The following is a 14,735-nucleotide window of genomic DNA, read 5'->3' on the forward strand; positions in this document are numbered from 1 at the left end:
GAAGCTTTACTGAACACATCCGTGAAATCTTGATATGGAGGAGGTGGAACATCAGACGACCTGGGGGAGGAAGAACAGACAGGCAATACTTTAAACAAACATGACTCAGCACAGGAGGAACCCCATGCCAGGATTTGCGTAGTCGTCCAATCAACTGTAGGATTGTGAAGACGGAGCCATGGAAGGCCCAGGACCACAGGATGTGTGGCTCTTGGAATCACTAAAAAAGAAATAAGTTCGGAATGAAGAACTCCCACTCTCAGACGAACTGGTAGAGTCCTTAAAGAAATAACTGCATCAAAAATTCTGCTGCCATCCACGGCAGTTAAAGAAATGGACGAAGGAAGTCTCTCGGTGGGTAGGGACCACCGTTTAACATAGGCTTCGGTAATAAAGTTCCCAGCTGCTCCGGAATCAAGGAGGGCAATGACGTTCCGATAACGTTGAGCAACTTGAAGCGAGACTGGGAGATTACAATCTTGAGGAGATGGAGAGGAGATCATTACTCCTAGCCGGCCCTCTCCTTGGCGAGCTAGGATTTGGAGTTTCCCGGACGTTTGGGACAGGCATTAATGGTGTGAGACGGAGCTGCACAATAGAGACAGAGAGACTCGGAGAGACGTCTTCGGCGCTCAGCAGGAGTTAAACGGGAACGGCCAAGTTGCATGGGCTCATCTTTAGATGGTGACAGTTGACGAGGAGGAGGAGCAGAAGATTTTGGAGCAGATGATCTTCCACGCTCAGTTGCTCTCTCCCTGAAACGTAAATCAACTTTCGTGCAGAGTGAGATTAGCTCCTCTAACTTAGAAGGTAAGTCTCTGGTAGCTAACTCATCTTTAATACGCTCAGATAAGCCATGCCAGAATGCAGCATACAGGGCCTCGTCGTTCCATGCCAGTTCGGATGCCAGGATCTGGAACTGTATCAGATATTGTCCTACAGTACGTGACCCCTGGCGTAAACGGAGAATCTCGGATGAAGCTGAGGTTACCCGGCCTGGCTCGTCGAAGATGCGCCTGAATGTTGACACGAAGGCAGTGTAGGAAGATAGCAGGGTGTCGGACCTCTCCCATAACGGTGATGCCCAATCAAGGGCTGAGCCACTGAGAAGAGAAATAATGTAGGCAATTTTTGTACGGTCACTGGGAAAATTGCCAGGTTGTAGCTCAAACTGAATCTCACACTGGTTGAGAAATCCCCTGCAGAATCTTGGAGATCCGTCAAATTTTGCTGGCGTTGGAAGATGAAGACGTGGAGCAGAAATGGGTAAGGTGGGTGGTGTTATAGCTGGAGTCACTGTGGTTGACGCACCAGACGCGCCTGATCCACGGAGAGTTGTCTGAATCCCATCCAGCCGAGTAGAGAGATCCTGGAGACAGCGGATGATGTGGCCCTGTGCAGCCTCCTGATGTTCTAGTCGGGCTGCCAGTTCTTGCATCGGCCTGGCCGCTTGATCCTGGTCTCCGGCTGGATTCATTAGGTCAGTGCTTACTGTCACAACTGAGGGCCTGAGCTGACGGGAGGCAGCCTCAGTTGTAGGGGCTGAGATGTACCGGAACCTGGGAGGTTGTATCAGACCCCTGGACATGTAAGTAACATGAATAATAACTGCCCGAAGGCGTGACCACGACAACTTGGATAAAAGCCAATGATGTTTATTATGACAACTCCGCAACACAGCAGCAGTAAAAGAAAACGTAAAAGTCAGCAAAGAATAAATACAGTTCCTGGGTACTACAGGATGGCAGGAGCCACAGGGCACTGGTAGTGTGAGATAGTTCTTATGATCTTCTAGATGGAAAGTCCTTACCAGGCCCGACTGTAGCAATGGAGATAACCCAGGATTGTGCCAGCTGGTGTTCCAGGAAAAGCTGGGTTGCTGAAGATAAAACAGCTGCTGTGGATACTGGCTGGAACCAGACTGTTGTTAGCACGGAGTGGATACTGGCTGGAACCAGTTAAATAATAAATGAACTTGGGAGCGATGAAATATGAACTGAAATGTAGAACTTGAGAGCGGAGAAATAATAATACCGGTGGAGAGTGGTAAAGTGTAGAAAGGACACCGGCCCTTTAAGGGAAGCTGTACTCTGCTGGAAGCTGAGCTGGAAGCAGGTAATGTTGTAGCTGGAAACAGATGAATCCACAATGGATTGGAGAGTCAGGCTACACCGCAGGTGGAATGCTGGTGCGGGTCTCTATGGTGGAAGTCTTGAGACAGGAGCTGGAACCTGGAAGACAATCACAGGAGAGAGACAAACAGGAACTAGGTTTGACAACCAAAGCACTGACGCCTTCCTTGCTCAGGCACAGTGTATTTATACCTGCAGCAAGGAAGGGATTGGCTAGGCAATTATGCAGATTATCAATACTGAGAACAGATTGGTGGAAATGATCAGCTGACAGAATCCAAGATGGCTGCGCCCATGCAGACACTTGGAGGGAAGTTTGGTTTGTAATCCATGTGGTAATGAAAACAGTAATGGCGGCGCCGGCCACCGGAGACAGGAGGCGCCAGGCTGACAGATGCACATCCAACCACGCGGACACAGCGGAGGCCGCGGCTGACGTAATCGCCACTCAGACACTCTGCATGCAGAAGTTCAGGGACGGCGGCGGAGGCCGCGGGAGACGCCATGCCAGGTGTAATATGGCGTTTACTGTGACAGCGTCCCAGAGTGACAGGAGAGGATACAGGAATGTACACATCAGGATAACAGATGGAATCCGGTCCTGGAGCGCTGAGCCAGCCTTAGGAGGCATCTGATGGGTAAGAAATGGCGTCCAGATACCCGGATCGTGACAATCGGTAAGTAAAATCTTATTTTCTCTGACGTCCTAAGTGGATGCTGGGGACTCCGTCAGGACCATGGGGATTATACCAAAGCTCCCAAACGGGCGGGAGAGTGCGGATGACTCTGCAGCACCGAATGAGAGAACTCCAGGTCCTCTTTAGCCAGGGTATCAAATTTGTAGAATTTTACAAACGTGTTCTCCCCCGACCACGTAGCTGCTCGGCAGAGTTGTAATGCCGAGACCCCTCGGGCAGCCGCCCAGGATGAGCCCACCTTCCTTGTGGAATGGGCCTTGACAGATTTAGGCTGTGGCAGGCCTGCCACAGAATGTGCAAGTTGAATTGTGCTACAAATCCAACGAGCAATCGTCTGCTTAGAAGCAGGAGCACCCAGCTTGTTGGGTGCATACAGTATAAACAGCGAGTCAGATTTTCTGACTCCAACCGTCCTTGAAATGTATATTTTCAATGCCCTGACAACGTCCAGCAACTTGGAATCTTCCAAATCGCTAGTAGCCGCAGGCACCACAATAGGCTGGTTCAGGTGAAACGCTGACACCACCTTAGGCAGAAACTGAGGACGCGTCCGCAGTTCTGCCCTGTCCGAATGGAAAATCAGATATAGGCTCTTATACGATAAAGCCGCCAATTCTGATACTCTCCTGGCTGAAGCCAGGGCCAGTAGCATGGTTACTTTCCATGTAAGATATTTCAAATCCACCGATTTGAGTGGCTCAAACCAATGGGATTTGAGAAAATCCAAAACTACATTCAGGTCCCACGGAGCCACTGGGGGCACAACCGGGGGCTGTATATGTAGTACTCCTTTTACAAAAGTCTGGACTTCAGGAACTGAAGCCAATTCTTTCTGGAAGAAAATCGACAGGGCCGAAATTTGAACCTTAATGGACCCCAATTTGAGGCCCATAGACAATCCTGTTTGCAGGAAATGTAGGAATCGACCCAGTTGAAATTCCTCCGTGGGGGCCTTCCTGGCCTCACACCACGCAACATATTTTCTCCAAATGCGGTGATAATGTTGTGCAGTCACCTCCTTCCTGGCTTTAACCAGTGTAGGAATGACCTCTTCTGGAATGCCTTTTTCCTTTAGAATTCGGCGTTCAACCGCCATGCCGTCAAACGCAGCCGCGGTAAGTCTTGGAATAGACACGGTCCCTGCTGAATCAGGTCCCGTCTTAGAGGTAGAGGCCACGGATTTTCCGTGAGCATCTCCTGAAGTTCCGGGTACCAAGTTCTTCTTGGCCAATCCGGAGCCACGAGTATCGTTCTTACTCCCCTTTGCCGTATAATTCTCAGTACTTTGGATATGAGAGGCAGAGGAGGAAACACATACACTGACTGGTACACCCACGGTGTTACCAGAGCGTCCACAGCTATTGCCTGAGGGTCTCTTGACCTGGCGCAATACCTGTCCAGTTTTTTGTTGAGGCGAGACGCCATCATATCCACCTTTGGTTTTTCCCAACGGTTCACAATCATGTGGAAGACTTCTGGATGAAGTCCCCACTCTCCCGGGTGTAGATCGTGTCTGCTGAGGAAGTCTGCTTCCCAGTTGTCTACTCCCGGAATGAACACTGCTGACAGTGCTATCACATGATCTTCCGCCCAGCGAAGGATCCTTGCAGCTTCTGCCATTGCTCTCCTGCTTCTTGTGCCGCCCTGTCTGTTTACGTGGGCGACTGCCGTGATGTTGTCCGACTGGATCAACACCGGCTGACCCTGAAGCAGGGGTTTTGCCAGGCTTAGAGCATTGTAAATTGCTCTTAGCTCCAGTATATTTATATGAAGAGACATCTCCAGGCTTGACCATACTCCCTGGAAGTTTCTTCCCTGTGTGACCGCTCCCCAGCCTCTCAGACTGGCATCCGTGGTCACCAGGACCCAGTCCTGTATGCCGAATCTGCGGCCCTCTAACAGATGAGCACTCTGCAACCACCACAGAAGAGACACCCTTGTCCGTGGCGATAAGGTTATCCGCTGATGCATCTGCAGATGCGATCCGGACCATTTGTCCAGCAGATCCCACTGAAAAGTTCGTGCGTGGAATCTGCCGAATGGAATTGCTTCGTAAGAAGCCACCATCTTTCCCAGGACTCTTGTGCATTGATGCACAGACACTTTTCCTGGTTTTAGGAGGTTCCTGACAAGTTCGGATAACTCCTTGCTTTCTCCTCCGGAAGAAACACCTCTTTCTGAACAGTGTCCAGAATCATTCCCAGGAACAGCAGACGTGTTGTCGGGGTCAACTGAGATTTTGGAAAATTCAGAATCCACCCGTGTTGTTGCAGCACTACTTGGGTTAGTGCTACTCCGTCCTCCAGCTGTTCTCTGGACCTTGCCCTTATCAGGAGATCGTCCAAGTAAGGGATAATTAATACGCCTCTTCTTCGCAGAAGAATCATCATTTTGGCCATTACCTTGGTAAAGACCCGAGGTGCCGTGGACAATCCAAACGGCAGCGTCTGAAACTGATAATGACAGTTTTGCACCACGAACCTGAGGTACCCTTGATGTGAAGGGCAAATTGGGACATGCAGGTAAGCATCCTTTATGTCCAGGGACACCATAAAGTCCCCTTCTTCCAGATTCGCTATCACTGCTCTGAGTGATTCCATCTTGAACTTGAATTTTTGTATGTACAGGTTCAAAGATTTCAGATTTAGAATAGGTCTTACCGAGCCGTCCGGCTTCGGTACCACAAATAGCGTGGAGTAATACCCCTTTCCCTGTTGTAGGAGGGGTACCTTGACTATCACCTGCTGAGAAAACAGCTTGTGAATGGCTTCCAATACCGTCGCCCTGTCTGAGGGAGACGTTGGCAAAGCAGACTTTAGGAACCGGCGAGGGGGAGACTTCTCGAATTCCAACCTGTAACCCTGAGATACTACCTGCAGGATCCAAGGGTCCACCTGTGAGCAAGCCCACTGTGCGCTGAAATTCCTGAGTCGACCCCCCACCGCTCCTGAGTCCGCTTGTACAGCCCCAGCGTCATGCTGAGGGCTTTGCAGAACCCTGGGAGGGCTTCTGTTCCTGGGCAGGGGCTGCTTGCTGCCCTCTCTTACCCCTTCCTCTGCCCCGGGGCAGATATGACTGTCCTTTTGCCCTCTTGTTCTTATAGGACCGAAAGGACTGCGGCTGAAAAGACGGTGTCTTTTTCTGTTGGGAGGGGGTCTGAGGTAAAAAGGTGGATTTTCCGGCAGTTGCCGTGGCCACCAGATCCGATAGACCTACGCCAAATAATTCTTCCCCTTTATACGGCAATACTTCCATATGTCGTTTGGAATCCGCATCACCTGACCACTGTCGCGTCCATAAACTTCTTCTGGCAGATATGGACATCGCACTTACTCTCGATGCCAGAGTGCAAATATCCCTCTGAGCATCTCGCATATAAAGAAAAGCATCCTTTAATTGCTCTATAGTCAATAAAATACTGTCCCTATCCAGGGTATCAATATTTTCAGTCAGGGAATCCGACCAGACCACCCCAGCACTGCACATCCAGGCTGAGGCGATGGCTGGTCGCAGTATAACACCAGTATGTGTGTATATACTCTTTAGGGTAGTTTCCAGCCTCCTATCAGCTGGATCCTTGAGGGCGGCCGTATCAGGAGACGGTAACGCCACTTGTTTTGATAAGCGTGTGAGCGCCTTATCCACCCTAGGGGGTGTTTCCCAGCGCGCCCTAACCTCTGGCGGGAAAGGGTATAATGCCAATAACTTTTTTGAAATTAGCACTTTTCTATCTGGGTTAACCCACGCTTCATCACATACATCATTCAATTCCTCTGATTCAGGAAAAACTACAGGTAGTTTTTTCACCCCCCACATAATACCCCTTTTTGTGGTACTTGCAGTATCAGAGATATGCAAAGCCTCCTTCATTGCCGTGATCATATAACGTGTGGCTCTACTTGAAAATACGTTTGTTTCTTCACCGTCGACACTAGATTCAGTGTCCGTGTCTGGGTCTGTGTCGACCGACTGAGGTAAAGGGCGTTTTACAGCCCCTGACGGTGTCTGAGACGCCTGGGCAGGTACCAACTGGTTTTCCGGCCGTCTCATGTCGTCAACTGATTTTTGTAATGTGCTGACATTATCACGTAATTCCATAAACAAAGCCATCCATTCCGGTGTCGACTCCCTGGGGGGTGACATCACCATTACCGGCAATTGCTCTGCCTCCACACCAACATCGTCCTCATACATGTCGACACACACGTACCGACACACAGCAGACACACAGGGAATGCTCTTATCGAAGACAGGACCCCACTAGCCCTTTGGGGAGACAGAGGGAGAGTTTGCCAGCACACACCCAAGCGCTATAATATATATGGGAACAACCTTATATAAGTGTTGTATCCTTATAGCAGCTTAAATATATAAAATATCGCCATAAAAAGTGCCCCCCCTCTCTGTTTTACCCTGTTTCTGTAGTGCAGTGCAGGGGAGAGTCCTGGGAGCCTTCCTCACAGCGGAGCTGAGCAGGAAAATGGCGCTGTGTGCTGAGGAGAATAAGCCCCGCCCCCTATTCCGGCGGGCTTTTCTCCCGTAGTTTGTAATATCTGGCAGGGGTTAAATACATCCATATAGCCTCAAGGGCTATATGTGATGTATTTTTTAGCCATAAAAGGTATTTACATTGCTGCCCAGGGCGCCCCCAGCAGCGCCCTGCACCCTCCGTGACCGTTGGTGAGAAGTGTGTGACAAACAATGGCGCACAGCTGCAGTGCTGTGCGCTACCTTCAAGAAGACTGAAGAGCCTTCTGCCGCCGGTTTCTGGACCTTCAATCTTCAGCATCTGCAAGGGGGGTCGGCGGCGCGGCTCCGGGACGAACCCCAGGGTGAGACCTGTGTTCCGACTCCCTCTGGAGCTAATGGTGTCCAGTAGCCTAAGAAGCCAATCCATCCTGCACGCAGGTGAGTTGAACTTCTCTCCCCTAAGTCCCTCGATGCAGTGAGCCTGTTGCCAGCAGGACTCACTGAAAATAATAAACCTAAAAACTTTTTCTAAGCAGCTCCTTAAGAGAGCCACCTAGATTGCACCCTGCTCGGACGGGCACAAAAACCTAACTGAGGCTTGGAGGAGGGTCATAGGGGGAGGAGCCAGTACACACCACCTGATCCTAAAGCTTTAGTTTTGTGCCCTGTCTCCTGCGGAGCCGCTATTCCCCATGGTCCTGACGGAGTCCCCAGCATCCACTTAGGACGTCAGAGAAAGGGCATGTGAAGGGGTCTGGTGGCATAAAAGGGGCAAGTGGAGGAGTCTGATGACTTACAAGGAGCACCTAGAGAGATCTGGTGGCCTACAGGGGGAAGGGGAACTGTCTGATGGCATAAATGGGGCACGCGGGGAGCTCTGAGGGTTATTTAAGGGGCATTTGGAAAAATAAAAATAAGGTAGGATTCAAAATTGTTTAAATGATGGGTCTCTAAGACCCACATAATTATGAACCTGATGCAATCACTGCCAACCTTACTCTGCAGCATCACACCGCCCCAGATAGATGAATAACAGAGCTCCAGAATAAGAGAGCTGCATGGGGCAGCCCCATGGTTTCTGGGAACGTTAGTTAGCCGCATGTGGTAATGGAGTTTTAAATATATTTTTATGCTAATGTCAAGACTAACAATATAAGTTATACAATATACCTCAAAAGTGAGTAGTGTATGACAAAGTGATCAGATCGAACATCTAATAATTTATTCTACAAGCAACTATGTGGTACAACCTTTCACAACACATGTATGTACTGAATGAGTCAAAGGCAATTAATATAATGTTGTACCAAATGTTATTCCAAAATTTAGCAGAATTGATCAAATTCACATCTGACAACCTACAATATTATATGAACAGCAAACTGAACAACTCTATAGTAATAGAATACAGAAAATACTAATAAAAATGTCTGAAGATATATACCTGTAAACATTGATCAATTTGGACAGATTTACAGCTCTTCGCTTCTCCCAGTCTGGCTCATTTTTCTGGAGGAGACTTGGGAAACGATCTCTGTTTTTAGCCTGTGCATATATATCTCTCAATGCAACAGCCTGTATGTTCCCTAGAAGTAATACAAATCTAGCAGTAATTCTCAACATGGAAAGCAGGACTCTTCCATTGTTAAAAAAATAAATAACATTCTTACGTACAAGGTAAATACAGCACCAGTGGGTGGGAGCTGAAGGGACTGTACAGAACACTGAAACCAATGACCGTTAGCTAAGCACAATGCTTTGACCTCCCTTTTAACAGAGCTTCACCAGCGATGCTGCGAGCAGTGTATTAAAGGCCTGATTCATGTTTGTATAAGTAAAGCAAAAATGAAAGCAACTGGGCAATACCATGTTGCACTGCAGGTGGGGCAGATATAACATGCAGAGAGATTTAGGGGCCTATTTACTAAGTCTTGTATGGAGAAAAGTCGACAGAGATAAAGTACCAGCCAATCAGCTCCTAACTGCCATGTTACAGACTGTGTTTGCAAAATTTCAGTTAAGAGCTGGTTGGCTGGAACTTTATCTTTGTCCACTTTATCTCCATACAAGCCTTAGTAAATACACTCCTTAGATTTGGATGGGGCGTTTTCAAACTGAAATCAAAATTTCAGTGTAAAAATAAAGCAGTCCAGTATTTGTGTGCTACATGCAAAATCAGCCAGTATTTATCCTGCACAGGAATATAACCGACCCAAATCTAAATCTGTCTGCACATGTTACATCTGCCCCACCTGTAGCACAACATTGGTTTTCCCAGTTGCTTGCTTATTAGCTTTACTTACAAACATGCACCAGGCCCCATGAACTTAAGGGGTGTGGGATGATAGATAGACAGTGTTTAGTTAGACAGTCTACAGATAGTCACCACATGTTAGACAGGCAATAGGTCAAAAGGTCGACATGAAAAAGGTAGACGGTACAAAAGGTCAACAGTGTCAAAAGGTCTACAGGGTCAAAAGGTCGACATGGAAAAGGTTGACACAAAAAAGGTAGACACCATTCTTTTTTTTGCATTTTTGTGTTTTGTGTGGATAGTTTTGTCATCTGGGACCCCCAATTGTAGAAAGGCATACCCTCGCGGGGCTCGCTTCGCTAGCCAAGCTTTCGGCTATTTATAACCAACTCTATGCCGACATGGATAGAGAAGGTATGAAATAGTCCAAAAACATGTAAAAAACTATACTTTAGTAGCCTGTGCATATACATCTCTCAATGCAACAGCCTGTATGTTCCCTAGAAGTAAAACAAATCTAGCAGTAATTCTCAACATGGAAAGCGGAACTCTTCCATTGTTAAACAAAAAAAAAAAATCTCCTATATAATAGTGATTCTGTGCCTGGGTCTCTAACGCTGGGCGTGGCTAGGAGCTCTCATTGGGTTAGTGACAGGTCTATCACACCCAGTCCACAGCTGATTGGGCGAGAAACACCCTCCCACACAGGTTACATCCAATGGGAGGCTCTGCCCTTTGCCTGCAGTGTTTTCACAGAGCAGGATTAACAATGGGACTGATGGAGCTGCAGCTCCAGCCCCACACCCCAAAATAGTCCTCACTACATCTGCAGCAACACACCCTCCAACACTTTACACATAAACATTGATGCAAATTCGAAAAGGGGGTGTGGCCACGGGTACAGTGGCGTGGCCACGCCCCTTTTCCTATACTTTCAATGGAAGCTTGGAGAGTCAACAAACGGTACAGACCATAAAAAAAAGGGACTGTACCTGCCAGAAAGGTGCAGCTGGAGGGTGTGTCACTGCATCTGCAGCAAGTCTCTGTGCTGTAGATAGGGGAAAAAACAATCCTTTTACTGCAGCGTCCTATGGGGGTCATTCCAAGTTGATCGCTAGCTGCATTCGTTCGCTGTGCAGCAATCAGGCAAAAACTCTGCACTTCTGCGCATGCGGATGAAGCGCAATGCGCACGTGCGGTGTACTATTACAACGAACGATGTAGTTTTGGGGCAGTACGGATGGTGTAATGGTTAGCATTACTGCCTCACAGCACTGAGGTCATGGGTTCGATTCCCACCATGGCCCTAACTGTGTGGAGTTTGTATATTCTCCCCGTACTTGCGTGGGTTTCCTCCGGGTACTCCGGTTTCCTCCCACAATCCAAAAATATACTGGTAGGTTAATTAGCTCCCAACAAAATTAACACTAGTATGAATGTGTCTGTGTACATGTGGTAGGGAATACAGAATGTAAGCTCCACTGGGGCAGGGACTGATGTGAATGGGCAAAATATTCTCTGTACAGCGCTGCGGAATATGTGTGCGCTATATAAATAACTGGTAATAATAATAATAATAGTTTTACACAGGGTCTAGCGATGCTTTTCAGTTGCACAGGCAGCCGCAGAGTGATTGACAGGAAGAGGGCGTTTCTGGGTGTCAACTGACCGTTTTCAGGGAGTGTTCGGAAAAACACAGGCGTGGCTGACCGAACGCAGGGCGTGTTCATGACGTCAGATCAGGAACTGAATGGTCTGAAGTGATCGCAAGTGCCGAGTAGGTCTGAAGCTACTCTAAAACTGCACAAATTTTTTTTGTACCCGCTCTCCGATCCCTTCGTTCGCACTTCTGCTAAGATAAAATACACTCCCAGTGGGCGGCGGCATAGCGTTTGCATGGCTGCTAAAAACTGCTAGCGAGCGATCAACTCGGAATGACCAACAATGTCTTGCTGCCAGTCTACCTGCCCCCTCCGGCATCAACAATCCCCACTCCCTAGCCGCGCCACAGGTGGAAAAAAGCTACTGCGGCCATCGGCATAGATGTGTATGAAAGCGGCGCAGCGGAAGGCTCCCCACCACAGCCGCACCCAGATCCCCAGAGGCCCTGACTTCGCAACACAGCACCTGGCCTGTCGGCCTGGAAGCCCCGAGATTTTTAATGTAGCAGATAGAGAGGGTGATCTCGCGTAGGGTAATGTCTGGACGCTGAATCAATGTAAAAGGTGACAGTGCTGTGCAGTGCAGTGGGTGTGCAGTCAGGGCCATTGCTAGAGTGTTCGGCACCCCCTGCAAACTATACATTTGCACCCTTGCATACTTTACAAATGCACAGCGCACATAATGACCCCAGTAGTAGAGACACTTACACACGTAATGCCCCCAGTACCAGAGACGCTAACACATGTAATGCCCCCTGAACCAGTGATGCTTACATATGTCACGCCCCCCCTGTACCAGTGATGCTTACACAAGTAACACCCCCTATAGCAGTGACGCTTACACACCTAATGCCCCCTGTAGCAGTGACGCTTACACACGTAGCGCCCTCTGTACCATTGCCGCTTACACACGTAACGCCCCCTGTACCAGTAACGCTTACACACGTAACGCCCCCTGTACCAGTGACGCTTACACACGTAACGCCCCCCTGTACCAGTGACGCTTACACACGTAACACCCCCTGTACCAGTGACGCTTACACACGTAATGCCCCCTCTACCAGTACCGCTTACACACATAACGCCCTCTTTACCAGTGCCGCTTACACACGTAACGCCCCCTGTAGCAGTGCTGCTTACACACGTAAATCCCCCTGTACCAGTGTCGCTTACACACGTAACGCCCCCTGTACCAGTGACGCTTACACACATAGGGGATCGCAGCAGGACATTTTTTAGCAGTTGGGCAAAACCATGTGCACTGCAGGGGGGGCAGATATAACATTTGCAGAGAGAGTTAGATTTGGGTGTGGTGAGTTCAATCTGCAATCTAAATTGCAGTGTATAAATAAAGCAGCCAGTATTTACCCTGCACAGAAACAAAATAACCCACCCAAATCATACTCTCTCTGCAAATGTTATATCTGCCCCCCCTGCAGTGCACATGGGTTTGCCCAACTGCTAAAAAATATCCTGCTGCGATCAACTTGGAATTACCCCCATTATGCAACAGTCACACATACACAAACACACACGACAAACACATATATATACAAACACACACACTTACATACTTGTACATACATTACACACATACACAGTCACACATATATACAGTATACACAGACACTGTATATACACACACACTCACTCTCTTTCCAGACACTTATCTGATGAAGTCTGGCTAGCCGAAGCTGTAGCAGCTCATCCTCCTGCTGCAGCATGGTCCCGTGTATCTCCGCCCCTTACTCCCATCTAGCTCCGCCCACTTTGGCTCCCTCCCAGCCACTGAATGTCACACAGGGGAGGGGAGGGGGGACAGGAGGTTTTGTGCTGACGGCGCCGAGGGGAAGAGGAGGCTTTGTGCTTCCGGCGCCGTGGGGGAGAAAAGGTTTTGTGCTTCCGGCGCCGCTGCAAGTGCGACAGCATCCGACAGCAGCAGGGATAGCAGCAGAAGCTCAGCACAGGGATGCAGAGAAGGGAGAACGTCTCTCCTTCCTGGCGCCTCCCTGCACTGCATCCCTTTGCTGAGCGGCTAGCGCCGGCCCTGTGTGCAGTGTCACTGACACTGCACAGCACTCTCACCTTTTACATTGATTCAGCCAGTCACTCAGTTCTGCCAGCCAGTCACTATTGTTAGCACCAGTGTCCCAACGCGCCGCATTATAGGGAAGTAGACGCACTACATAAACTACAGCTCCCAGCAGCCCTTAGCACCGAAGCATTCCTCCCCTTAGGGCTGTTGGAAGCTGTAGTTTATTGCGTACATCTTCCCTGTAATGCGGCGCATTGGGACACCGGCGCGAACAATAGTGACTGCCTGTTGTGCGAGTCTCCGGGAGAGCCACTGCCAAAGGGAGGACAGCAGCTTAGCTGCTGACAGGAGGAGAAGCAGGAGAAGCATTACCCGCCCCTCCCCCCACTCACAGTACATCCGGGCCCCATCCGCGGCACCCCCACACACCTCCTCCAGCACCCGCGGTAGCTCCGGACCCCCACCCACACCCGCAGCGACCCCGCACCCGTACCTCCCACTGCACCACCGCATCCACCCCTCCCCCACCTGGGGCAACCCAGCAACTGCTCCTCCCCCACCCGCAGCGGCTCCGGACCACCACCCACGGCACCCACGCACCCTCCACACCTGTGGCACCACCGCAACCGATCCTCCCGTGCCACCCCAGGTTCCCATCCACCTCTTCCCCGCGCCCCCTACTCCCCCAACCAAAGCACCTACTAGGTGATTCATCAGGCCCTGGGTGCGCTGTTCACGACGTTGCAAGGGGCTTCCACCCCTTAAGCATTGCACGCCCTTTGACCGTGCAATATTTAACCACTCACACAATTATGTTTGGATGTAATACTCTATTATAATAAAAATATTGCACGCCACAAGGGTGTGCAAGGGTTAAGGGGGCGTAGCCTCTTACGACGGTGTGAAGAGCGCCCATAGGGCGCGATGAATCACCTAGTTATAGTATAATTATGTACAAGGTAAATACAGCACCAGTGGGTGGGAGCTGAAGGGGCTGTACTGTACACAGGGTACAGTACAGCCCCTTCAGCTGTACTGGTTTGTGTGGATAGTTTTGTCATCTGGGACCCCCAATTGTAGAAAGGCATCGCCTGGCGGGGCTCACTTAGCTAGACACGCTTCGAGCTATTTATAAAAAACTCTATGCCGACATAGATAGAGTAGGTATGAAATAGTCCAAAAACATGTAAAATAAAAAATAAGATTTTAAACCTACCGGTAAATCTTTTTCTCCTAGTCCGTAGAGGATGCTGGGGACTCCGTAAGGACCATGGGGTATAGATGGGCTCCGCAGGAGATATGGGCACTCTAAAGAACTTTTAGTATGGGTGTGCACTGGCTCCTCCCTCTATGCCCCTCCTCCAGACCTCAGTTAGAGAAACTGTGCCCAGAGGAGATGGACAATATGAGGAAAGGATTTTGTAAATCTAAGGGCAAGATTCATACCAGCCCACACCAATCATACCATATAACTTAGAATATACG

At 49.3% G+C, this 14,735-nt stretch overlaps 1 protein-coding gene across 3 annotated transcripts in view; it reads right to left on the reverse strand.

Annotated features, from left to right (window-relative positions):
* Positions 1-14,735, reverse strand: part of FAM234B (family with sequence similarity 234 member B) — a 251,461-nt gene that overhangs the window by 64,586 nt on the left and 172,140 nt on the right. For all 3 annotated transcript variants that reach the window (XM_063940433.1, XM_063940432.1, XM_063940434.1), the window contains exon 7: positions 8,745-8,886. In XM_063940433.1, the coding sequence (XP_063796503.1) occupies positions 8,745-8,886 (142 nt within the window). The remainder of the gene's footprint in view (positions 1-8,744; positions 8,887-14,735) is intronic.

This window comes from Pseudophryne corroboree, chromosome 9 (assembly GCF_028390025.1).
Source record: "Pseudophryne corroboree isolate aPseCor3 chromosome 9, aPseCor3.hap2, whole genome shotgun sequence".
NCBI lineage: Eukaryota > Metazoa > Chordata > Amphibia > Anura > Myobatrachidae > Pseudophryne > Pseudophryne corroboree.